This window comes from Dinoponera quadriceps, unplaced genomic scaffold (assembly GCF_001313825.1).
Source record: "Dinoponera quadriceps isolate SergipeBrazil2010 unplaced genomic scaffold, ASM131382v1 scaffold316, whole genome shotgun sequence".
Lineage (NCBI taxonomy): Eukaryota > Metazoa > Arthropoda > Insecta > Hymenoptera > Formicidae > Dinoponera > Dinoponera quadriceps.
The window spans coordinates 1363605-1389102 of NW_014554530.1; the positions used below are offsets into that span (position 1 = coordinate 1363605).

At 42.0% G+C, this 25498-nt stretch overlaps 3 protein-coding genes across 10 annotated transcripts; 2 read left to right on the forward strand and 1 right to left on the reverse strand.

The window, feature by feature from the left end:
- Positions 1–835: 835 nt before the first annotated feature.
- LOC106751855 (huntingtin-interacting protein 1) lies at positions 836–11964 on the reverse strand. 2 transcript variants are annotated; one of them, XM_014633051.1, is made up of 18 exons: positions 10987–11964; positions 5430–5643; positions 5289–5352; positions 4825–5182; positions 4671–4732; positions 4288–4562; positions 4013–4209; positions 3482–3620; positions 3313–3400; positions 3161–3249; positions 2868–3071; positions 2610–2790; positions 2248–2535; positions 1910–2151; positions 1680–1832; positions 1495–1595; positions 1192–1421; positions 836–1121 (listed from the first exon to the last, which is right to left on the reverse strand). In XM_014633051.1, exons 2-18 carry the CDS (start codon positions 5472–5474, stop codon positions 958–960), a joined length of 2880 nt encoding a protein of 959 aa, XP_014488537.1. In that variant the 5' UTR covers positions 5475–5643; positions 10987–11964; the 3' UTR covers positions 836–957. The 2 variants fall into 2 exon arrangements, with proteins under 2 accessions (XP_014488537.1, XP_014488538.1); XM_014633052.1 differs by lacking the exon at positions 10987–11964 and adding an exon at positions 5759–5850.
- LOC106751858 (U11/U12 small nuclear ribonucleoprotein 35 kDa protein-like) lies at positions 7283–9611 on the forward strand. Its single transcript, XM_014633060.1, has 4 exons — positions 7283–7405; positions 7525–7743; positions 7853–8066; positions 9435–9611. Exons 1-4 carry the CDS (start codon positions 7403–7405, stop codon positions 9554–9556), a joined length of 558 nt encoding a protein of 185 aa, XP_014488546.1. The 5' UTR covers positions 7283–7402; the 3' UTR covers positions 9557–9611.
- Positions 11965–12112: 148 nt separating the features above from the next.
- LOC106751856 (troponin T-like) lies at positions 12113–24682 on the forward strand. Of its 7 annotated transcripts, XM_014633058.1 has the most exons (15): positions 12113–12303; positions 14521–14566; positions 15373–15400; positions 16217–16237; positions 17806–17823; positions 20395–20425; positions 20531–20635; positions 20719–20815; positions 20908–20944; positions 21016–21118; positions 21192–21410; positions 21927–22019; positions 22125–22205; positions 22487–22565; positions 24277–24682. In XM_014633058.1, exons 6-15 carry the CDS (start codon positions 20420–20422, stop codon positions 24495–24497), a joined length of 1041 nt encoding a protein of 346 aa, XP_014488544.1. In that variant the 5' UTR covers positions 12113–12303; positions 14521–14566; positions 15373–15400; positions 16217–16237; positions 17806–17823; positions 20395–20419; the 3' UTR covers positions 24498–24682. The 7 variants fall into 7 exon arrangements, with proteins under 7 accessions (XP_014488544.1, XP_014488545.1, XP_014488543.1 ...); XM_014633059.1 differs by lacking the exon at positions 16217–16237; XM_014633057.1 differs by lacking the exons at positions 15373–15400; positions 16217–16237 and adding an exon at positions 23177–23255 and having other exon boundaries at positions 24277–24448.
- The last annotated feature ends 816 nt before the right edge of the window (positions 24683–25498 follow it).

Below are 25498 nucleotides of genomic sequence, written 5' to 3' on the forward strand. Positions count from 1 at the left end.
ATGTAAACGCATCGGATACAATAAAATACCAAGGCCAGAAGCATATTGATCCACATGCATTTGGGAAGGGGAACATCATGTTCGGTTAACCGGTCAAGTATTGCGATTTCTTACGCAAAAATCAGCGACACACCGAATGATTCTCGACGATTTATTGAGAAAAACTGCGTTTATAAAACTTATAACTTTGGTAAGACTGTTACAAGAGAGTCTCGTATGTTGAGCCTGTACGTTCAACCCAATCTTATACGTACCTTATTAAGAAATTTTGCATCTTTTCGCTGAGAAAACGTAGTCAAAATGTTGTGCTTCCTAAATTAATCTCTCTAAATTAGTTATTACAAATTATCCATCTGTAGGAGAAATGCAGTTCGTACATCTAAGAAGTTAGTAGTTTTTTCAGACATTGGTCGCTCGATCCTTTGCACAAGGAGGCCCCACATGGACCCTTTAGGAAAAAACACGATCTCGTAAAATTGTAAATGTAATAAAAACTCACATTTTGGATTTCGCTGCTCATTAAACTTCTTACAAAATGTACCTCATCTTATCAATGCTCGGCGATACAATAAATAACGAATGACATAGAGAAAACATTCTCTATATCGAGCGTAACTAGATTGAAAACGGCATAATATATATATATATATGTGTGTATGTATCATTTTTTTGATATGTGACCAGTGAATATGCATATTCGAGCATTATTCGAGGTAATAAAGTACACCTATTTCATGGATTTCTGTAGATACAATGCAAAATTATTCTTGATCTTCAAGACGCACGCATAAACGAGTAACGAATTTCGCTTCTCTCTCTCTCTCTCTCTTTCACGACCAATTTCTACGACGGGTTAGTTTAGCACACTAATTTACATAAACGCTATAATTCTGTATCTACATAGAATTTTTCTGTAATTATCGAATATCTTTAATTGAAATTCAAATCCATGCTCGCTTATCCTTCGCTCTCACCATCGAGTTGATAATGATAACGCCGAAGAGCAGCTAAACGTAGTCTCTCGGTTCCTAAAGCTTGTTCCAATTCTAAGATTCGCACCTGCGCCTCCATCTCTAATCTTTTAGCCTGATGCAAGCTCAGACTAGACATATCTAGGTCTTCTGCGTAATCAAATAACAATAATATCATTCGCTAAACGAAGACACTAAAGCAAATTTCGAAAATACGTACCACTCTCCTCGACAAGATGATTGCAACTTTTAGCGGTAGCAACAACATTCGCCGTAGCTTGAGTCACTTCTCTCGACGCTTTGGAGAGTTCGGTCAAGTTGTTACTGTTCCTCTCAGCTTTCACTCTACTAGCCACCACCAACTGTGCGGTAGACGCTGCGATCCCTTGAGAGGCAACGACCAATTGCTCGAATTTACCATTGCCCGATACAACTTTATCTGCCGCTTCTCTGTACATAAATGTATGTGTAAAAACATATCGGGAAAAGCTAACACGTCACTCTAGTACTTTGTTAGACTCACAATAAGAAGTTCGCGCCCATAGCGATCGCTTTTGCCGCTGAAATAAGGCCCTCGGACCACTGATGATTGCGCTTGTAAAATTCAGTGGCTGAAGCGGTTCCCTGTGTGAACAGACGATTGATAATTCTTTTGATAAAAAATATAATCTCGCGAGAGTTATCTAATATGCAAATTTGCCGTTTTACCTTTCCTTGCTCCACAATTTCCCTCTGCAGCAGGCGAGACTTTTGTACTAGTTTCTTTATATATTTCATCAGTTCCGTACAAGAATCGAGAATTTGCTCGTTTACTTTCAATTTCAAACCAGAGTCTGCCGCACGTGACTTATCTAGCATATCCTGTTGAAAATAATTCGTTGTTGTCCCTTTATCTCCACGAGAACTTTCTTGCAAGATAATGAGCTTAAATCAAGCACCTGTATTCTTGTAACCGCCTCCTCTATGGCTTTATCCATACTCAGCAACTCGTTCTCCACCAAGGAGCCAATGATCTCCACATTGTTCTGCGTGGTGGACAATGTACTTATTAAAGACGAAATCTTTTGCAATTGAATCTTGACATTGTCGATTTGCACCACGGTCATCGATGATCTCTCCTTTATATAACTCAGCATAATTAATCCTTGCGAGCCTAATTGCTTACATTCATCGGCAAATCCTACAAAACGCACGACAGATTTTACGAAAAGAGAATTCAATTCAACAAGATATTCGCAAGTCATTGTTAAAACGGCGTTTCGATAGAAAGACTTACTATCGGCCAAACCAATGTCCGTCGATGTGTTCGAAGTAGATTTCGCGTATATCAAATAGAGAGCCAAGAGGTGTGCACCGTGTATAGCGGCGCGGATCAGTCCTTTTCCCTTCGTTGTATCAGATATATAATTCTTATACGCTTCCTCCAAATCATTCAAGGATTTTTCCGTTGGCTCCAGCGAACCACCGAGATAATCGGGCGTACAAGTTAACGCCGATATCGCCGGGCTATCGATTGCATTCATCGCGTGATGCAAGATGAATTCCGCTTCCGAGATAGCATTCACTGAAACAAATAACTTCCTGCCGTAACCAACGCGAATAACTTTCGAGAGCGGATTAAATAACGTTGTTACTCACGTAACAGATCGAACAAGGCTGTGCTGGCGTCCGTTTTCACTTGATTGCACGATCGTTCGGCGTCAGCTTCCAAATTCGCCATTCGTTGATCCAATTCTTCCTTTTGCACCAGCAAATCATGGAGATCTCCTTCCAGAGCAGTTTTCTCAGACGTGATAAAATCTATCTTCGCTGCTAATGCCTGTGATAGACGCGTGATTTTCTGCTGAGTGTTTGCTCACGACTGGGTATACACCTCTGAGAATCATTTTTACTCACTAAATTTTCCGTCTGGACGCTGTCGAGCTTTTTTCTCACGTCGTCCAAATCTTGGCGCGCCTGCGTTACCCTCTGCGCTTCTTGTTCCGCCGAGGTTTGTCCTTGAAGCAGCTCTTGCAGTCGCTCTTCGGCTTTCAACGATCGACGTTCGGATTGCTCCACTAATATCTTTATTCCTCCCAGTTCTTTGTCTAATTCAGCTTTCTTTCGTATAATAATCAATGATGTCATAAATGAAGAAGCGACAGATAATATCTTTTCAGTATCGATCAATCGATATCAAAGAGACATACCTTTCTGATCAAACCGATATGTTCTTCCCTCAATTTCGAGTAAACATCCTTGAGTTTTTTGAACTTTTCCTCCAAGATTTCGTTTTTTCCTTAAAACAATTTGCCGCACGTGTAAGGTTTAATAAATCAAAACAAATTATCCTTTCACTCACCTTCAATTTCTTGTAACTTTTCCAAAATATTCTTCTTCTCTTTCATTAGCTCTTGACATGTTTGTTTTTCCACCACAATTTCATTACTCTAAAATATTTACGTGATATATAACACAGGTCAATAAAATAGATTCAAATCATCAAAACTATAGTATAGTAGTAAACGTACTTTGGTAGAAAGAGTCGATTCCAGTTCTAAAACGCGATTTCTATACTCTGCAATTATCTGTTGATGTTCCATCAGTAAGCGATGTAGTTCTTGTCTTTGGCGGCCATTTTCTTGATACAAATGATCAATAAGACTGTCCCTGAAAAAAGTTGCATTTATTAAAAAAAAAAAATGCCTAAAGTTCATTATTTTTCAGAGAAAAAATTAAAAAAAATTATACATATATATTATTTGGAAAATCAAATGTGTGTGAAGAAAATATATACGTACATAATTCTCTGAAAGATTCTAAAAAATATGGAAGAAAAAAAAAAAGAACCGATTGGGCGAAATTACAAAGAGTACTATTGGCACACTCCACTTTTAAATATCACTAAACAAACACAATCAAAAGCAACATTATTACGAGCAACAGGTTTAGATTGTGGCAAAACACTTGGCTGTTTTGCAAACCATGTTATCTTATATCCGCTGTCCAGCTTATATCAAGGCAAGAGAAAGCTAGATAAGATAAATACATGAATCCTATACCTTTCTGCAAGGGCATCGGGTGATATCGCGCCGTTTCGTGCGGAATCTATCTGATCGCCGGTCAACGATCCCGCATCGGACGTGTCAATAAGGCTTTCTATGACAGCCTCATTATCCAAAGACTCTTCAGGCGGAAGTACCACTATCGGAGTAACGTACGTTCTCAGTTCGGCTTGTATTAAAAAGTTTGGTGGATTCTGGAGAATATATTATATGCGGAAAGAACGATATACAATAGTTGCTAACGCATCAATAATCGATTATCGATATGTTACCTCGGGTAACGAAGGTATTGTTATCAAATGTTTGAAATACTGCATGTGTTTGATAGTGTTGTAGAAGCTCTTCAGCTCGTGAAATTGTTTTGAGAATCTATCACGGTGTCCGGTTAGCGTGTCTGCCGGCAGTGCACCGTGAAGCTTGAACAAAATTTTCACGCAATAATCGTAGAGTTGGGAAGCGTCCTGAATGCATGGGATTAGAGGTGCGAGTCGACACTGACCACAGGGTGTCATCGAATTGGACCGTGACAGGTCCAGAGAACCAAACACTGCAATTTTATACAAATGAAACCGCGCGTTTATACTTACGGAGAAAGAATATTTATATTTGCGCGATGAACAATTTGTGGTATATTATTCAATCAGTCTCAACTTACCCGCATGTTGCAAATTCAAGATGTCATCCATGTAATCGAACATTTCAACAGACATTTGGAAGCTAAGGAGAAAGAATGGAACATAATAGCTTATATGTAAATATATATATATTTTTTTATGGAGAGGATCAACAGTGAGAAAGATACAACTTACTACACATTGATATCATTTTCTCCAATTGCTTCTAATTCTTCTGACGTTACTTGTAAATTTCCAGGTAAGCGTGGGTTTCGTTTGTGATAATCTAATTTAGTAATTAACAGTCGTGTGTATAGCTGTATAAGACGACCATAGCCCTCTCGAAGATGTTGCCAGAGTTTACCAATATCCTCTAATTTACCACGGTATCGTTGAGAGTCAACGATAACCCTAGGGTGTCCTTCCCGCAATACTTTATGCAGAACATGACAAAATTTCCATGCAACAATCTGATTCTCCTGTAATGGCTGTCTCAACATGTACGTCCAAAAAATGGATCCACTTTTCTCCCGATATGTGCCAATAATTGCACCTATTTACTTATAAGGAACTGTTTCTTGATCGTGATATAAATGTCTAATAAATATAATTGTTATATAGTTACATTAAAGAACATGATATAAAATAAGAAAGGATACTTCGCACATGTTTTTCTTTCACAGGAGTTTCTGTAGCATTTACAGCTTTCCCGATACTGATACTCTGTAAATAACATATTCAATGTTTATTCAGGATATAAAATAAATATAAAACAGATAACACTGTATCTCTTGACTTACCAATTGATGAAGCTGTTTATCAGTTAGTGATATTGTAGACGTCATGATGATAGCATAATAAATTTACCAGAAAAGGATATAACACATACACAAAGTAGTACACTAATCAGCTCACACACACAAAAGGATATTACTTGTCCATTTGTAAATCGATTTAAATCATTTCCAACAGATGCAAATTACACTTTTACACTCGTGTATATTATCTACAAAGCTGATAATTGAAAATTATTATTATTTGAGGAAACACTATTGTTTCACATTGCGTGTAAATATGGAATAGCGACATATTTCGAATGCATCTGACCTTAAGACCGAGATTAACATACCTGAAAACTCGGGAAGTGTGTAAAACTGAAATTAGAGCCAGCCACTTTCTTATCACAAATTCGTCGCGAGAACAACAAAGACATGTTCGATCGATGACACATGAAAAATACTACTTCGTGTATCGAACGAAAGTGCCTACGAACGTGATAATTGTGAATACATTATTCTACGAATAACTGCGGTTCCATTAATGGGTGTTGATATTGAAATGATAAACTGGATCTATAAGGATGTGGCAGTGCCTTTCGTCGATTTATTCTCGGGACGATCGTTTATGTGGACCTAAATTAATGCTCTCTGACTGATTTAGCGAATTTTGTCGCGTATCTGAGGCCGATAACAATAAGAATGACAGATTATGATGCGGCAACGACCGTGATGACAAATACTACAAGGAACGTACGCAACACCGGAAAGCTATTCACGAATTGAAATGCATATCAATGCAAATAGAGTTTCGTGTGAACGGCGAACACTATGATGCTGCCATCTAATGGTACGTCGTACCAAAGCAGAAATGAGTGATGTTCAATCGATAGAGATCTCTCTCACTCTCTCTCTCTCTCGATATATTTTACGAAATATAATTTATTAGTAGAAAGAATTACTTTCTTTTTATTACGAAACAGGGAATAAAACATGATTGGAAAATAAAACGATCATCTCACTTGAATTTGTGTTAATTATAAAATTAATAAAATAACCAATAGGACTAAACTGGGGCAACTTGGCTCCATCTAACTCCAGTTTTGTGAGGAAAAATTGTGCAATTAATGGTTATCTGACGCCATCTGTTGGTGTCTAAAGAAGATCGGTTAATAGCTTCAAAGTCTCCGCTGTGAGTCGCCATTTTTTTTTCACCGATAAATTTAACGGTGGGGTTTGGCAGTGCGGTTTAAAGAATGTTTTATTCTTTAGTAGCAAGACTAAAGTAAACTTTTGTTTCTATTTATATTTGATAAATAAGAAACTTAATCTATCTGACCTAGAGTAGATTTTGCGTTGGATTTGCCGCCTTTCAAAAACTTGTAACGGACTCAGCTCAGAATCTATTTGCGCAGGTTTGTTTATCCGGATGAATCAAGTATTCTGTAATAACACAAAGGAGAGTGAAACGAACGAGCGAATATGAATTGTATTATTATTTAAATTTAGTTACGTTTCTTTCCATTTGTCTATAAACATCTTCACAAGTCGCTTCATTTGTCTCATACTATTTGCGCAAAGTAGGATTGCGTCCATGGTGAATATAATTTACAAAGTAGCTACGGCATATATATATTCAATACTCTTTATTTAATAAACGAATTAATTAAATAATAATGGTAAAGGATATCTTATCTGCGTGTTTGTAAAAATATTAATTTGTCATCTAATTCAATCAAATTCCTTCTTTCTTTAAAATGGATATCTATTTTTCTTCCTCCTTTTCTTTTTTGAAAGGAATGTCAGGGGAAGTTTTGAATTTCCCAGAATCTTGCATCGTTGCAGTAATAGTTAAAATTAACGACGCCAGAAGGCGCTACGCTCTTTGACAGTTCCTATTTTTATTTCAGCTGATTTGACTGATCTTACATGTACGATCACCAACGAAACACTTCCCTCTGTTGAATTGTTTTTACTTTTACGAATCTATAGCTGACATGGTGAGTGTGAACACCACGGATTGATTTTTTTTCATCCAACAAGATTAATATTAAATTATAAGTGTATACACAAAAAATAAGATGATGTTTATGTGGTAAACTATTGTATTTTACTTCAGGATGAGGACATATTGCAGAAATGGAGCCCTTATTCCAGAATATATGATCCCTTAAAGGCAGGCAGTATTGATGGAACAGATACAGAGCCTCATGATAGAGCCGTTAGTAGAGCGATGATGATGCGCTACGAACCTCCACGTAATTTGGAATCTAAAGCAGAAAGGACTCTATTTGTAGCCAGGTTTGGTCCCAAGATCACAAAGGATGATCTGAAAGAAGTACTATCAGTTTGACAAAATAACATATTTCATATTTATGATATTATATCTCTTATGTAGTCCATTTGTTAATACATTGAGGTACTCAATACTTGCAATTGTTATTTAGTTTTTTAAGAGGTATGGAGACGTCATTTCAGCAAAAGTCATAGTAGATGTGGTGACAGGACTCTCTCAAGGCTATGGTTTTGTGGAAATGAGAAGCGAAGAGGATGTCAAAAGGGTGTTGAGGCGAGCCACAGATGCTACATTAAGGGGATATAAAGTATTTATTGACCGTGAATGTGGTCGCACCATGAAGGGTTGGAAACCAAGGAGGCTTGGTATGTACGAAGGCGGTTCAATAAGTACCCGTGTTAGACGATAGAGGGCGTTCCTGAGGGAAGTTGGTGTTATCATCGTGTGCTATCATCTATCAAACGACGGCAAAACAAATTGCAGACTGATTGATAGGTTAGTTTGGATTTGGCCGCCATTCGAGTAAGACGTGTTTCGTGATTTTCGCTAAGATGGAAAAAGAGCAATATCGTTCGGTAATTCGCTTTTTGATTTTGGATGGGAAAAAATGCGAGGAGATAAAAGCAAAGTTGGATGCTGTTTATGGAGACACTTCACCATCTATGACCACAGTTAGATATTGGTTCAACGAATTTAAACGTGGGCGAACATCCGTTTTTGATGAGGAGCGACCAGGACGCCCAGCAGGCGTGGTTACCGAGGAAATCATTCAAAAAGTCCACGACATGATTCTCGCTGATCGACGAACGAAAGTGCGCGAAGTAGCAAAGGCCGTAGGTATGTCGACCGGAACGGCAATTAATATTTTACATGATAAGTTGGCGATGAAAAAATTGTCGGCCCGATGGGTGCCGCGATTGCTCACGGTGGACAACAAGCGGATGCGGCTGTTAACTTCGAAGCAGTGTTTGGAGCAATTTAAGCGAGGTCCGAAGGAGTTTTTGCGTCGAGTTGTCACCGTTGATGAAACCTGGATTCATCATTACACACCAGAAACTAAGCAACAATTAAAACAATGGGTTTCTCCCGGTGAATCTGCTCCAAAGAAGGCGAAGACGGTCCCATCGGCCGGAAAGGTCATGGCGACGATTTTTTGGGATGCGAACGGCGTCATCCTCATGGATTTTTTAGAAAAAGGAAGAACGATCACTGAACAATACTACAGTGAGTTATTGGACCGCTTCGACAAAAAATTGAAGGAGACACGGCCGCATTTGGCGAAAAAGAAGGTGCTGTTTCACCACGATAACGCACCAGCACATTCATCCGGAGTTGTCGCCGCCAAACTGCATGAATTGCGTTATGAATTGCTGCCGCACCCCCCGTATTCACCCGATCTGGCTCCCTGCGACTTTTTCTTGTTCCCTAACATGAAGAAATGGCTCGCGGGAAAAAAATTTAGCTCAAACGAGGAAGTCATCGCCGAGACAGAGGCGTATTTTGGAGAGTTCGACAAATCCTATTTTTTGGAGGGGTTAAAAAAATGGCAGGAACGTTGGGAGAAGTGTATCTTTCTAAAAGGGGACTATGTTGAAAAATAAAAAAAAATTTTTTGAAAAAATAGTGTCTTTATTTCTAACACGGGTACTAATTGACCGCCCTCGTAATTAAGTAATTGTGCATGCGTAATCTGCTTGTACCAAGTGTCCTATGATATTTATTTAATTTTTCAGGAGGTGGCTTTGGTGGCAAGAAGGAATCGGGACAACTAAGGTTTGGAGGAAAAGACAGACCGTTCAAGAAACCTATTGTACCTAATATTTTGAAACAAAGAGGCCATACTAATATAAAATAAATATCCTATTTGATTTGCAACCGAGTATTATGTGAAAATAAAATGTTCCTCTGACCATCGTTTAGCTGCGTTGTTTAAAAATGAAAAAATCGCTCAATCTTTTTAACTAATTGTTTGAGCTAATTTATTACATCTGCCAAGATTCGAATGATATTTTGCCGAGATTCAAACCTTTACTCAACCAAAATGCTTTTGCCTACCGATTTTTTTACAAGAAAATATTGCTAGACATCGCTAGATGGCGCCAGTTAACCCGTTAATAGTCGTCAGCGCGAACTGGTTATTATACGAAATTGTAGTTCCAAAGTCTCCGCTACGAGCCGCCACTGTTTTTAACGAAGAATTTAGGTTGTAACACAACTCAATGATAGTCAGGCAGATTTAAGTCTTTAAGTAATATGATTCAATAAAAGATTAGCCGATTTTTATTTTCAATTAATACGATTTGCACAAGAAAGATATCTGTAACAGACAGGCCAAAGATTTTATTTTTAAATAGTATGTCTGAACAGCAGGGCGCATAAAATTTATTTTTAGATAATATGATTAAAACGAATTATATTGACGAACTTTTATTCTTTAATCGTATGATTAAATAATAGATTGTTCTTTAATAATACATTAAGTAATAGGTTGAATTTGGTTTCAATCTGTTGTTGAAATAGAAAAAAATCTATTACTGAATATAAAAATTTTTTTTTCAACATTGTCTATTCCTAGCTAAAGCAATTATTAATTATTTCGATATTTTTATTCTTTAATTTACCATGAATAATACATTGCTCAAGTTAAAGTGAGAAATGTTTCTTCCCGTCAAAATATGTCAAATTTTAAACTGTTATAACTTTGTTAAGAAATAGCATAGAATAATTTATAAGAGCTTTGTTGAACAAAGCGTCACTTTTTCGAAAATTTAATTCCCCGACAAAGCTTACACCTTCTAATATGAAAGACGACACTCTACATTTTTGTCAAAATGTACAGTTGACTTTGAAATCGTGTAATTTGGAGCAAAATATCGTAGACAAATTTAAACAAAAACATTTTCAACCAAAATCTTATATTTTTTTATAATTTTAATGAATTTAGCGAAAACTTTCTTTTAACTTGACAAAGTGCGTCAAGGATGACCATTTTTGAGGAATGGAACATTCTTTCATTTGACAAGGCACAAGTTTTATAATAAAATAAAATTATCGAACTTCTGAAAAGACATCTTAAAAGAGAGATTCTGTCCTTTAAAAAGTTTACAAAAAATTACTCTGCTTTATTTTTTCACAAAATTGCAGTTTTTGAAAATTTGTCAATTTTCAGTTAGAAAAAAGCGTTCTTTTTTTTTTTTTAATTTTCACCAATATATCAATAAGACATCGTACGCTCAAGAAATCTGTAACGTTCAATTTTCTTCTACGTATTAATAACTTTTATACTCTTATGCTCCTATTTATATGCACTATCTCTTCTCTTGTTGTGCCAACACTATGCCGAGCACTGTTTAGCGGAATCTGCGCGAAACTCGTGACGTAACTGTTACCACAGAAAAAAAACGCTCTTCACAAAAGCCATTGTCGAATCGAAGAACAGAAACGTATCGCGGCGCGTGCGGCATCTCCGATAAAATTGTAAATCGCGCGCGGATCCTCTCCCGCGTTTATATCTTCAAGGTGGCCGAAGACGACTCTGCCCGGATCCGCTGCGAGATCGCATTCGCGAAGGCAACTTTATACCGCAACGTCGCGGTCTCCTGGCCTCCCACACATGTCTCCCGCCATATAAGGAGGTACCTCGCGATTCGACATAGTCGGCGCGCAGCTTCGAGATTAGAGCCTCCAGCTTTAGGGCGCTCTGATAAGGTGGCCGACAACGTGGGTGATCCCCACGCCTCCGCACACCCTTCGCCAAGGTCCTTTTCGCCGGCTCCCACGCGTTTCTTCATTGCGGCTCTTATTTCGTCGCTGAGAAAACCGAGACCCTGTCCTGGCTTGCGGCGACGCTTGTTTTTCGGCGATGCATTCGTTCTCACCTCGTGTAATGCTAAAGGGAAAGCACCGATACCAAGATATCATTTTGTTCTCAGGCTCTTCAAGCTTCGAGAAAATGAAGATAGTTGTGAACGTCGCATGAAAACAAATTTTGCTGGAACAGCAAATGTCTGTCAATATAGTGACAGGAAGAAAAGTTCTTCCGGCAGGGCGAGATACACCACGCTAAGGTGGACGTCGACGCGGTCACGAATCAATCTCGCCGGTTGTCACCGCGATAAAGCCTCTCGGTCGCGCGACGGGCCTACATTTGGAGCACCGTCGGACCGGAGAGAGGCCCCCCGTAGAAAAGCCCGCGTGTTAAGAAAAGACACGAAAATAGTAGCAGTCAGGATCGTATCGTTCTCCGGTGGCCCGCGGCGGATACGCGGATCTCCGCTCTATTAATAGCCGAGGGATGAAAGAAAGAGGGAGGAAGAGAGAGAGAGAGAGAGAGCAGCGCGGGCGTTACAGCGAGTAACGCGGAGGAGGCGGCCGGAGCCGCCGATGTCCAGTCGCGGCTTTTCGTCGGACCTCAGAGCGGCTCAGGTTGTCGCGGACTCCACATTCCACGGGGTCGAGCTCCTCCTGTGCGTGTCCCTCTCTGAGAGAAGTAACCCTCTCACCGGCTGGCACCCCCGAACGCGCCCGCCCGTCCACACACACCCACACGATTATACACACAGGCCCACACGCACAATACGCTTGTATTGACACCACCCGAGTGTAAGTTCAATATTCATCTCATTCTGTGCTCGTTGATTGTCTCTCACTCTCTCTCTCTCTCTGCCTGTCTTCTCTTCTCTTTTCTTTCTCTCTTATTCTTCACTCGCTCGCTCGGAGGTTTCCTCGCTCCCGAGGACTCGCTCGTGATTCGAATCGTCGTTGTGTTTGCGTTGTTCCCGTCCGCGACCCGTGTGTGACGACCGCTCGGTGTGAATCGAGCCGCCCGCTCGATGAGTACGATGGTTGAAACTCTCGCTGTTTTTTACTCCAGGGAGCGGACTCCGGGAAAAAAACTAAGAGCTGGCGGACGCGCGGATATTCTATCGCGACCTCGGGGGTTAATTGCATAATTTATTTACTTTTTAAGAATAAATTAGAACGGAAAAAAGACGATGAAAGAAAGGCGGGGGGAAAAGCGAGAAAGTTCGTCGACTATTGTTCGACCCACCCCCGAGAGCTGCTTGCTAAGAAAGATGCTCCGGAGCTAAGAGCGGTACATTAGAGATCATTAAAAAAAAAAAAAAAAATATATATATATATATGTTGTTTTTAAAAAGTATAAAGTGTTGCTTGAGGGATGAAAAGTGCGCGCGATATCTCCCCCGAATCGGTAGGGCTCGATCAGTGCAAAAGTCTGACAGTGTCTGACTGTAGCGCGGACGTATCTACTTGTCGCTAGAGAAGGCCGGCGACTCGCCACCGGCGACGGTGCAGTGCTGGTCCTTGGTGTAGATTAGAAAATCGCGCGAGTGAAAGCTTTTGTACTTGAGCTCATTGATAAAAAAAGAAAAAAAAGCCGCAAAATACGCTTGTCATATAAACGCGACGATAACGAAAGATCATTCCGCGAGAGGCAGGAGAAGGTAACGATAAGCGAGGTCTCGTTTTATCAAGTTACACAGAACTTGCAACGCCGAATGAAGTGATTTCGCTTAAAGGAGAAATGTCAATTTGTCTTCTACGATAATTAGACGAGCTAGCGACGGTGAAAGTCTCGCGATTGTCGCCGTGGAAATAAAATTTGAGCGGAACGCAAGCGCGTCCAATTGAAAGACGTCCAATTGGCATCCGCAGGATCAGAGTGTCCTTTAAACGTCTTTACGACGTCTCCTGAGCTCTCCGAACGATCCGGAGAATTTGGAGCGTACCCGAAGTGTTTCTCGGTCATCGTCTAGTATTACGAATGTCGCAGCTCGTCGAAGGGTGGCTAAGGCCGTACGCGAGAAACGGCTGGAGAAAGAGGAAAGCGGAAAGATGGAGGCGGTAGGTGTTCGAGCGTGCCGTCCCCTCTAAAATTAGAGCGACGAGGAAGAGAAGGGGACGGGCTCCTTATAGAGCTTGCGGTGCCGAACTTGCGGCCAGGGTTAGCAAACTGCTGTTTTCCACTCTCTTCCTCCCTCGCCTCCGGGATATCGGATTACTGTGAGATCATCGGCCATCCGGTATATTCAACTTCAATTTCTTCTTCTTCTCGCTTCTTCGCCCGATCTTCGCGAGAGAGCTCCGACGACGCGAGCTTTTTTGTACATTTGTGTACTCCCCCCCCCCCCCNCTCTCTCTGTCGCTCTTCTCTCCTCTGCCGTTCCTCAATCGATTCTCCCGACCTTCATCTTGCAATGTGAGTCATAATCCGAGGGATTTCGGTTTCTCACTCCTTCCACGTCGGTAAATGTACGTTCGTTGTTTCTTTTTTTTTTTTTATTTAGATTTGTTATGTCACTAATGAGCGACGTGAGCGATAAGAGGTAGAGCGTGACGCGTGGTGTCGATCGGGGTGGTTCTCGTAAGCACTCGCGATTAAGTCGTAAAAGGTGCAGTGGTGTGTTGAGTAGACGAGGAGACGTACACTGTTATATATCGTCAAAGTTGGAGGTACATACGAAGTACATACCTTGAAATGTCTTTTATAATTACGTAGGACTTTTATTTCAACGTATGTACCTCCAATTTTGGTGGTATATGATTAACAATGTATATTCGAAATAAGAGCTTCCTCTTTTTTCGCAGAAATCTTGCAATGCGCTTCATGATAACGTAATTTATGATGCGATGATATGTTTTTTCTCTACGACGTGCTGTAACTTTTGTCAAAAGGCGAGATCTCTCGCTTAAAAAGCTCGATCCGAACTGGTTCCCTTTGCGAATCTTAATCCTTCTCTGTCGCTTACTTTGCTAACTCGACTCGATTAAAAAGTTTCGTTTTTCCGTTTGTTGCAGCCTTTTAAGCAACCGCCAACATGTCTGACGACGAGGAGCAATACTCGTAAGTAGCTCGGCGGCAACTTATTAATCCCTTTTGAGTTGCAAGCCGCTTACCTTGAATCTGATGCAAGTCCGATTTTAGAACCCCTCGAATTTCAATGAAACGCGTTCTCGCAACATGAGACCGCAGATCTCGCAGATCTTAACGAGATCTTAGGGAAGCTTGGGGAAAATGGGCTTGCATGATTTTCGGGGATGACAGACGGCTGACTAATATTTTCGATGTGATATCGCTGCTCTCCGAGGTAGATTTCTAATAGCGAATGGAAACGCGAGAGAATGGTCCAGGTGTTTCACAGTGCAGACCTCTGCGAAGTCAGGTCTCTACGAAAGTGCGATCGGCGATAGGCAAGATCGCGGTGATACTCGTTGTCGCTCTATGTAAACCGCGTGTCCGAGAAAATATCGCCCACGTAAGGTTCAACAGTGCCCACGATCCGCAGCTTCGTGTTCTAACGAGCTATTCTACACTCTTATCTAACGGATATTACCTCCATTTGTCTCCCCTTTCCGTGCCTCCCCCTCTCACGCATAACGACCTGATTGCGTCAGTGCTCGAGTCGAAGTTACAGTTCTCGAAAAGCAATTGGACGAAGTAACAGGACAAAGTACGTAATGATGATACTCGCGGGAATGAAATCACGCGAGACGGAAAAGCGCTTCGAAGAGAGCACTGAGAGCCTTAAGTTTCCCCCAAGAGCGGCTTCTGAAAGACCACCGTGCCACTTTTGTTACTCGTTTAAGCGATCAGCCCCTTACCGTTTCCGCCCCGACTAACTAAATTCTTTTCCGTTTTCTCTTTTGCAGCAGCGAGGAGGAGGTCGAGGAAGTGTAAGTGTTTACCTTCGATCGCCTTATTGAATTGCCTTAATGTCATTCATTCCCGGTTACTTGTCTAACGTACGGCCTTTCCTTTTCTCATTTCAGGAAGTAAGTTTCCCGAGACTCGTTATATGGCCGCAACCACTACCAATGCGCGTCGATCTGTTTCAGTTAAAGTCTCTCTCGATAAGTTCTCGTCCGAAAGGATAGATTGCTCAAGTCTCATTTCCAGCTGAAAGATTACACGTAGCCGAAAGATTACACGCAGCCGAAAGATTAAATTTAGCCGAAAGATTAAATTTAGCGCTGACAGCACACCCGTTGTTTGTTTTCCTTCCCTGCGAAAATAGAAACTCGTTACAGATCTCATTCTCTTCGGGGGAAGAATGCGCCGTTTATCGCGTTGGTCGATTCTGTTTCTCTTTCTTTCTGTATTTTATCGGGCGAGAAATTTACAGCTAAAATCACGGGCAAGTCGGGTTCAATCAGATCGAAAAGAGCTTTTCGGGATCGTTTTTCGCGGAATAATTCTCGCGCTCGTATGCACTGTATACACCAGATGTTTCTTCTGACTGTGATTTATGATCTCCGTCTTTTTCTTTTTATGTTTATTCATTCCCTCTCTTTCTTTCTCTCTCTCTCTCTCTCTCTCTTTCTCTCTCTCTTTCTCTCTCTGTCTATGTATATCTCCACATACAACACACAAAACCAACCAACCAATCAATCAATCAATCAAACCAATCACCACCACCACCACCACCACTACTCGTCATCGATCGATCGGCTAATCGACCCGCGCGGTACGAAACAAAAAATCGCAAAATCAAAGGCAGCCGGAGAAGAAGACCGAGTAAGTTTTGCATACGACAAGTATAAACGTGTCTTTTTTGCGGCCAATAATTCGTGTACGTTCACGTATATTGTCGTCAGTGTCGTATATATTTACTATCTCTCTCTCCTACTTTCTTTCTCTTCGGTGTCTAACCGCTGTCTTGTCTTGTGGTAGTCTTTTTATATAATTGTTCGTCGTCCGTTACTCTCTGTTCTCATATATACTCTCTCTCTCTCTCTCTCTCTTTCTCTTCTACTTTTTTCTCTCATCTCTCACGCGCGTTGTGCTGCCGCAGTCGTTTACTCTCGCATAGACGTACTTTTTTGTAGCGATACACTTGCTGGCTGGCTCTGTTTTTCCGTACGTGCCCTCCTTCCTCTCTTTTCCTGTATATCTCTTATTTTCTCTCTTGTCTTATTTTTTTTTTTTTTTCATAATCCCATTCCTCCCGCCTGTTCCCATGGATACCGACAGAATGTCTTCCTGGGGAAATTGATGTTCCATAGTTTCGCTACGAAGTTTTGCCCGTTTTCACTTCTCTCGTGAAGGCGCAGCACAAGAGAAGGGAAAAAAAGCAGCGCGTAGCGCTCAATCGGAGCGTTCTGTGCAACAGTGTTCTAACCCGCCTCGTTTTCTCTCTCTCTCTCTCTCTCTCTTTTCTCAGGGACCCAAGGGAATTACTGTAAATTCGTTACTGCCGACTTTGAAACTGAATTATCTTAAATTCTTAACGAAGAAGAGGGTAAGAGCTCTGTCGCATCGAGCTAATCGAGTTTCATCCGATGTCGATGTGCTCGCCACTGCCTTTTAACTTTTCGAGAGGTATAATACACTTTGCCGCCGGTGTATTCGCTGCCTCTTTGACACGTCTTTTTGACGCTGTGTCACGCTGTTTTGCGTCAATGGTTACGCGAAGGAACAACACACGAACGCTATTCCGTACCGCTTCTCTATGTACAGGCGATACGTACACGTGTAAACACACACGTACAATACACGTGTGTGTATTGCACACATATATGTGCAATACAAAACATCTCACGTGCAAAACCCACGAGATATACACACTCGGGGACGTTGGGGTCACAGGAACATCCGACTCTGTTCTACTTCGACACGAGTCATCGTCGATCGCAAACACACACACACACACACACACGAGAGTACACATTCCACATCCGCACTCTGTCACCTCTCTGCCGTCATCTTTGTCGTGTCTGTTCATTATGTCTGCCGCCTAATCAGCCTCTCTCTGTCATATCGTCAACTGGGCGACCAAGCGCTTTTGCAAAGCGCTGCGTGAAAGCGTCTTCAACGCGATCCTCCTCCTCCGTTGAAGAAAAATAACTTGATGATCCGCTTGATTGCACGAACAAGCAATGTTACTTACGATCGCATTAATTGCCGAACAATCGTCGCGCAGAGCGATCGTCAAGCGCGCACGGACGCGCGGCCGAGATCGGATATTCGCGCGAAAGCCGGAGACGAGCGATACCGATCGTAATTTAAGCGCGGCTTTGCGCAGTCCTACGACCGATCGTGAACCATTCAAATATTAATGAATCTGTGCTTTCTCTTTTTTATAGGGGCAGAGCGTCCCAAAAGTAAGTTGATTATACCCGAGAGGTGGTTTACACGTCAATAATACACCTTCCCTCTTGTTATTCGGCCGCTCTCACGCTACCGGAGTTGGTTTCCCCGGCGTCGATTAAATTTAAATCCCGTTTAATCTCGGCAAGGACGACTCCTCCTCTCCTCGAATTAATAGTAGATAATGAAACAAATTAGCCCAGTGTCACGAGCTACCCCGTTTCAAAAAGGCAATCCGGTCGATCTCGCCGTCATTCAAACTTTTCACCGTACATTTAACAGCAAACATTGGAGAGCCTGGGCTCTTTTAGCTCGGGTGAAAAAAGGAGGACGCATATTTAACGAGAAATACTCGAGAAAAAAAATTCTTCATATATAATTAAATATAATTAAACCGGGTGTTCCGGCGTAAGGAAAATACTTAAATATCTTTATTATTTTTAAAAATATGAGAAATGTTTGGAGCACAAATTGAATGGTTTTGGGAAAGGGAAAACACAATGAAAGGAAAATTTTGTTATGGTTATTTTTTTCGATTTTTTTCCCCATATTTAGACTCCCTAGATATTTAAATGTTCTCCTTATGCCGGAACATCCTGAACATAAGGCGTCATATATAGAATATGTTTATACATATAATTATATGAGAACATTTTCCGGACATGTACGACAATAAATCCGGTCACTGTATCTTCCTCCGCAATTAGAGAATTAGAGAAGTCGAGGATTACCGGAGAAGAGCTGAGCGTCTCAGCTGATTACGGTTGAAATTAATTGACGTTGGTAAAATCGGCCAGCAGACCCTCCGATTTGCATTGCGACAGGAATGAGATCGCTGGAGACGATTAATTAATTAATTCGGTGCTCTCTCTCTCTCTCTCTCTCTATCTCTCTCCGCGTCGCGGTTAATTAGCCCGTCTCTCGAGTTAGTCGATTTCCGTCCTATATCTTGTTTACCGATACAATACATGGATCTCGCGCGCGATCGTTGGCCTGTGGCGCATCGATGAATGATAGCGTGATCGTCTCTTGAAACGCGACGCCGGTCACGTTTGTCGCGGACCTTCGTAAATATTCCATGGCGATTGCGCAACATTGCTAATGCGCGATGCCGGTGGAAGAATAGTTTGGGCGGCCGCCAGACATTTCCTCAATTTCATCGCGACAACGCAACGTTTATTCCGAGACGGTTTCTGCCGTATTTCGACGCCAATGCGATGTGATTAATGATCGGCCGTTAACACCGGCCGGTATCGTACGTAATTAATGCTCACTCGTTGTGTGCGCGCGTTAGGCGTATATTCCGAATTTCGTCGATCCCGTCGAAACGTCGGATCTCAGTCCTGTCGGTGATATCTGATTGTTCGTTGTCAATGTTGAAAGCCACACCCTCAGCCCTCGTGTTGCTCTTTCTTTGTCTCTCTCTCTCTCTCTCTCTCTGTGTCTGTGTCTTTATCCCTCTCGCACCCGGCCTCGCGTGTTACACGTTTTGTCTCTCCGATTAATAACGAATTAACGAGAGTGACGGCGTTGTACATACATAATCACGTCATGTACGAGCTACGTCAGCGTGATGTTTCGTCCCCGTGCTCGTTAATGTCCGATCCCCCCTCATTAATTATGTCTACCCCGCGCCGTAATTGATCACGAGCGAGTATAATACCCACGTGGATCTCTCGTTAGTCAGCCGTTCTTACATTCTAACATGGTGTCTCTCCAGCGTGGCTCGCAGGAGCCGAGATGCCGAAAAATTCCAAAGGAACATCTCGGTACGATTCAATTACGAGGCCCGCCGCGACCCCCCGCGCGAGAGGACTTATTTTTTCGGAATGAAGTTTTCGCGCTCCCGTGAATTCCGTTTCGAGTCGATTTCCAGTTCGGGAGGGAGCTCGGAAGTCGAGTTTTTCACAAACTTCCGGGCGGCCGATCAAGTTCCGCCTTGCGAGTTCCGTCCGAGCGAGCCGCAACGTTTTAGGCTCGTCCGGGCGCGAGACACGCTCGGGAAATTGTCACTTTCCGCTCTCTCTCTCTCTCTCTATACGCTCGAACGCGTTTGTCCTATGGCCGCTTCTGAATCCATACGATCCTCACCACGACCAATTAACTCATCCGAAGTAGTTATGGGACGCGGCCCTTGCTACTCTTCTTAATGCCTCCCCATGATCCGAGCACTTGGGTTACTTCTTTTTTACACGCTTGCACATTATTTGCCACTAGATTGCCTTTTTTCTTTTTCTCTCCCTCTTTCATTTCTCTCTTATTCACTTTTTCTTTTCTCGTCTCCGTCCCCCCTTCGTCCCGCTGTATTTTTCTCTGACTCTGTTTGTCCGTCCGTGTATCTATATAATACTGTTCTGACTGTTCCGCCCATGTGTTGTCTGTGTGTGAATACGTGCGACAAGCGACATTGAATAATATGCGCTATACGGGAGAGAATGGATGGAGTTGTAATAAAATAGTGGAGATGGACGTGAGAATCTCGCGTTCTGGGGGATCTTCTCTTCGCGAGATCTTGCCAGAGAACGTGCTTAACCAGCAAGAGATTTACAGAGAGTTACTTTTGTTTTCGCTCCGACCTGCTTCAGGGAATCCGGCGAGAATATCGAGTTTATGAAGGTGAGTATCGCCGGTATACATATACATGCATACGTAATGCCTGTCAGTTAAAAATTCATGTGATTGCGCGCACACACGTGACTAAATCCGTCGCGTATGATTCAGAGGCAAGAACAGAAGAGAAGTGATCTCGACGAGCAGATAAGAGAGTACATAGCGGAATGGCGGAAGCAGAGAGTCAAGGAGGAGGAGGAATTGAAGAGATTAAAGGTGCGGATCTTTCGTTATTTGTACTGCTCTTCCAATTTCGTGGCTACTTACGTACCTTGTTTGAAGAGTATATTGCTTTTCAGGAGAAACAAGCCAAGCGCAAGGTCACTCGCGCGGAGGAGGAGAAGAAATTGGCGCAGAAGAAGAAGGAAGAGGAGGAGCGTCGTCAACGTGAATTCGGTAAGAATACGCTCATCTCGCTTTTTTTTTTTTCTCTTTCCGAATCTTGAGGTAACTCGATCGAGACGTTTGAATTTCCGTTCCCTTTGCAGAGGAGAAGAAACAACGTGACATCGAGGAGAAGAGAAGGTAAGCGTCTCGTCTGCGAGTGCTCTCAGTTCGCGGTGATTTTGTTCGTGTCTCACATTATGCGTCGTTAGGCGCCTGGAGGAGTCGGAGAAGAAACGGCAGGCCATGCTGCAATCGATGAAGGACCAGGCGACCAAGAAGGGCCCTAACTTCACCATCACCAAGAAAGAAGAAGTGAGTGTTGGAGTACCTTAATATCCGCTATCTTCTTATCTTTCTTACTGACCTGGGTTCGTCTAAAACGCAGGGTGATCTTACACCGGCGCAAATCGACCGTAGCAAGACGAAGGAGCAGATCGAGGAAGAGAAGAGGATTTCCCTGAGCATCCGCATCAAACCTCTAGAAATCGAGGGTCTGTCAGCCGACAAACTCCGCGTCAAGGCGACCGAATTATGGGAGGCCATAGTTAAACTCGAGACTGAAAAGTACGATCTGGAGGAGCGGCAAAAGCGCCAGGAATATGACGTGAGTTTACGTGATCGTCCAGAGTATCGCGAACTTCTCACCTTTGCAATCCAGTCTATCGCGTTTAATATTTAAACTGAGATCGCCTTATAGTGATATTTACTTTAAGATTTTACGTAATTTCTAATTGTATAGGTAAATCAGATTTACTTTCGCACGTACTTTATAAATGTCTTGAATGAAATCTCCACCCGAAGAATGAAGTGGCAGCCAAAAAGTTCGAGTTGGAGTGAGATGGAATCAGTTAAATGGCACATATGGAGAGAGAGTGGAATGGAATGTTCACTTTTGTGAAAAGTGAAATATCACTCCACTTTGAGTGTATTTTCATTATCGCTTAGAGTGAGGTTTCACTCCAAGAAATTTAGAAAGTATAATACTTTTGAATAAAAGCAACTCTGCAGAAAAGAGAAATACGTTGGTCGTTTCTATACGGATTATTCGAACAAGAGTTTAATTATAGTTCGCATCGTTTTCGGACTATATTGGTAAATCAATATCGCATTTTTATCGCAGCTTAAAGAGCTGAAGGAACGTCAAAAGCAACAGCTGAGGCACAAAGCCTTGAAGAAGGGTCTCGATCCCGAGGCTCTGACTGGCAAATATCCCGTAAGTAATTTCTATTTAATCGCGCATAACAAACAGAGAGAAAACAAAAATAGAAGAGTGAGAAAGAAACGAGATTAACCGAGTCGCTCTCTCTTTCTCTCACAGCCGAAGATCCAAGTCGCCTCGAAGTACGAGCGTCGCGTCGACACCAGGTCCTACGACGACAAGAAAAAACTTTTCGAGGGCGTAAGTATACATACGTATCTCTTGTTATCTTTTAATTCAGACCAGAACTCGCTCAACGATCTCCATTCAGAACCCGAAGTCCAGAATTCTCACTTTCTCACGACACCCACACGTGAACTTTAACACCGCGGTCATCAAAGACACGATACCACGGTCCAAAGACACTGTCGTGTACGATTGTACGTGAAAGCAATTCTCTTTTCACTGTGTCGTCTGATGAAACGATATATGATAGGAATCACTCCGTATGGAGAAATCGTGATTAGTCGATTGAATCGCAGGGTTATGACACGATCTTAGCGGAGACCAACGAGAAAATGTGGAAAGAGAAATCAGACCAGTTTATGAAGCGCAACAAAAGTGAGTCCAACCGTGATCTCTCGGTCACTTTACGGTCCCTCTTTGCTTGCCTTTGTTGGTTGCAACCCCCCCACTCAGCCACACGACAGAGTATCGACGATCGTGTCTCTAATTTCTTCGTTCGTCCCTTGTTCACTAAACGGTCGAGATAACCCACCCGAGTTATTGCTGTGTTCGTGTTGCCCCGATTATACAAGCGCGGCAATATCGTTTTTTGTGCCCGCATCGACAGCTATTTTTCACCCCCCGACAGAGAGATGCGACAGCAGTCACCGTGACAATAATCGCACTCTAACAATTTTAATTTCACGCTCGCGCGAGCGTGGCCGGAAAAACGACTTCTCGGTGTTTTCCCGCAGCAGAGTTTCAAGCGAGTGGCCGCCTTTCGATTCAACCCCGTTTAGACGCGAGCCCCGAAGATCGTAACCAACTTAAAAGAGTGGTGACAAAAATAGCTTCAGTGACATTAATTCTCTCAACCCCCCAAATTTCTTCATGGAAAGAGATCTTTGCGAGGCAGGAGAAAGAACGACGTATACGGAGGTTTCCAGGCGGAAGACACGTGTGTGATAATAACTCCTAGCATGCCACTCTGTCCGTTGGTGTTTCAGGGTCTGACCAAACAGCAGAAGGATTTTATAGAGAAACAATGGACCGAACAGAAGGAACAGTTCCTGGGCCGCCAGAAGAGTATGTATAATAATCTCGAGATTCGACGCTTCCAACTCGGCACCGAAGCGAGAGCTTCGGGAGAGCTTGCGGAATTTCTCGAAGCGCCGAAGTCCACGGGAACACATATTCGTAGGAATTCGGAAGAACTTTTCCATTTTCCTGCGACAATAAAATGACAATTAATTTCATTCATTACACACAGAAAGAATAGACTTAGATCAATGATAGATATTCTCATATATATACGAGTATATATATATAAGCAAGAATATTATAATATTCTTAGAAGATTTTTAGTCTCGAATTGAGCGCAAGTGACACTTGCATCAATACAAGTTCAATTAAATTAAGAATAAACATTTCCTAAGAGGAATATAATATTCTTGCTTATATATGAGAATACCTATTATTGATTCAAGACTAATTTTTTCCGTGCGGTTATTCAAAAGATAACGAAACGTTAGTGTTTCGCAAAATAACTCGGTTAAGAGTTTCTGAGTATCGCAACTATTTTGTCATCATTTATCCTCATCTTGATCGTGCAGGAAAAAATTAGTATCAATTCAAGACTCATATTCAATTTCAGATTCATATTCTCACATTAAGCAAGAATATATAATCTTATATCGAAGATCAAATTTGCTTACATGAAGAAATTTTATATAGTTTCACTAAAAATATCATATTTTTGTTATTCAAAAATAATTTTCATGAATTGAGAAGAAAAAATATTGGATAGGAAGAAGGATATCTTCAAACTAAGAATTGCATCAATTTGACGATATCGTTCTTTCCGATGTTTCTTTTTCCTCTCAATTCTTAAAAATTACTCTTGAATATGACATTCTTAATAAAACTATACATCATTTCTCATTCTAAAGTTTTGTTGTTCACATAAGATTCCTGCTTACATACGAGAATATGAATCTCGTGTTGTTATCAAATTTCTTCTCCGTGTGAAATAGTCCACGTTTCACTCACGTTTTTCCCACGATCGCTGCACGAAGTTAATTAATCCGTTACTTCCCGTGTACAACAGCGAAGCTACCGAAGTGGTTCGGCGAGCGCCCGGGCAAGAAGGCCGGCGACCCCGATTCACCGGAGGGCGAAGAAGACGTGAAGGTTGCGGCTGACGAGGATCTCGCGGGGCCGCAATTCGAAGAAGAAATCGAAGAGGAGATCGAAGAGGAGGAGGAGGAGGAAGAGGAAGAAGAGGAGGAGGAGGAGGAGGAAGAGGAGGAGGAGGAGGAGGAGGAATAAATCATCTGATTGCTTTCGGCGTGTGTACATGGATGTTAAGAAGCATACTTCAAGCTCTCGAAGCGATCATCGCGCGATCGCCAGTCGAATCGTCGAATGTGCCAGTGATAGCGACGATAGCGAAACATCCTCATGGCGGAAACCTTCGTTCCCGGAAGCCACTTCACCTTATCATCATCTTCTTATCGACGTTCAAACTCGCTGAGACTCGGGCTAAACGGATGACTGACGCTACTTCTACAACAGACCAGCCTGTTACTACCACTGTCACTTCTACCATTGCGGCTACCACTGCTATTGTTATTATTATCACTACCACTGTGGTTCTATTGTAATTGTTACTATTATTATTGCCACTTTCTCCCTCTCTCTTTCTCCTCTCTACTTCTGTTATTATTACTATTATTATTATTATTATTACTACTGTACAAAACGCAAGCACACAGAGATTATAATTAAAATAAAACGGTTTATCATATATAAAATCCCGCACGGGATTTCGCATCGCGCTCACACATCGTGCACCTCCACGAGTTCCTGCGGCCACGTGAGAAGATGTAGCGCGGCAAAAACACCTATTAAAAAAGAAAAGAGAAAAACCAAGTTAATTCATTATTATGTAATGTTCTCGAAATAAAGATAATTCTTTCTTCTCTCATCATTCTCTCGTGTGACTTTGATCAATTTTAAGATGATATTTGACCTCGGAACTTGCATAGAAGCAGCTTGTATGTTACGGCACACATACATTACGCCACACGCCTTCCGGTGTTTTCTTATCGTAAAGTTGCCCTTGGTAATACGGAAGCGAGCGCAGACTCGCCTGCCGCAGGCGTTTTTTATCGAGACAAGATACAACAATATTTTACTGACACCGTGTGATAAATTTATTGACACAATAACAGCGCGCACTCGTGTCGAGTACACTTTACGTGAGAAGCGAGTCATGTTGAGCGCCTACTCAGCATTTTGCCGTGCGAAGCTGCGACGAGCGATAGGTT

Coding starts and splice junctions, on each gene's coding strand:
- LOC106751856 (XM_014633053.1), top strand. CDS start 14,541: ATGTCTGACGACGAGGAGCAATACTC. Junction 20,426..20,530: donor AGAATATCGAGTTTATGAAG/GTGAGTATCGCC, acceptor CGTATGATTCAG/AGGCAAGAACAGAAGAGAAG. Junction 22,566..24,276: donor GTTTATGAAGCGCAACAAAA/GTGAGTCCAACC, acceptor CGTGTACAACAG/CGAAGCTACCGAAGTGGTTC.
- LOC106751858 (XM_014633060.1), top strand. Junction 7,744..7,852: donor CAAAGGATGATCTGAAAGAA/GTACTATCAGTT, acceptor ATTGTTATTTAG/TTTTTTAAGAGGTATGGAGA. Junction 8,067..9,434: donor TTGGAAACCAAGGAGGCTTG/GTATGTACGAAG, acceptor TTAATTTTTCAG/GAGGTGGCTTTGGTGGCAAG.
- LOC106751855 (XM_014633051.1), bottom strand. CDS start 5,474: ATGACGTCTACAATATCACTAACTGATAAACAGCTTCATCAATTG. Junction 3,401..3,481: donor AATCGACTCTTTCTACCAAA/GTACGTTTACTA, acceptor TAAATATTTTAG/AGTAATGAAATTGTGGTGGA. Junction 1,596..1,679: donor AAATTGTGGAGCAAGGAAAG/GTAAAACGGCAA, acceptor CTGTTCACACAG/GGAACCGCTTCAGCCACTGA.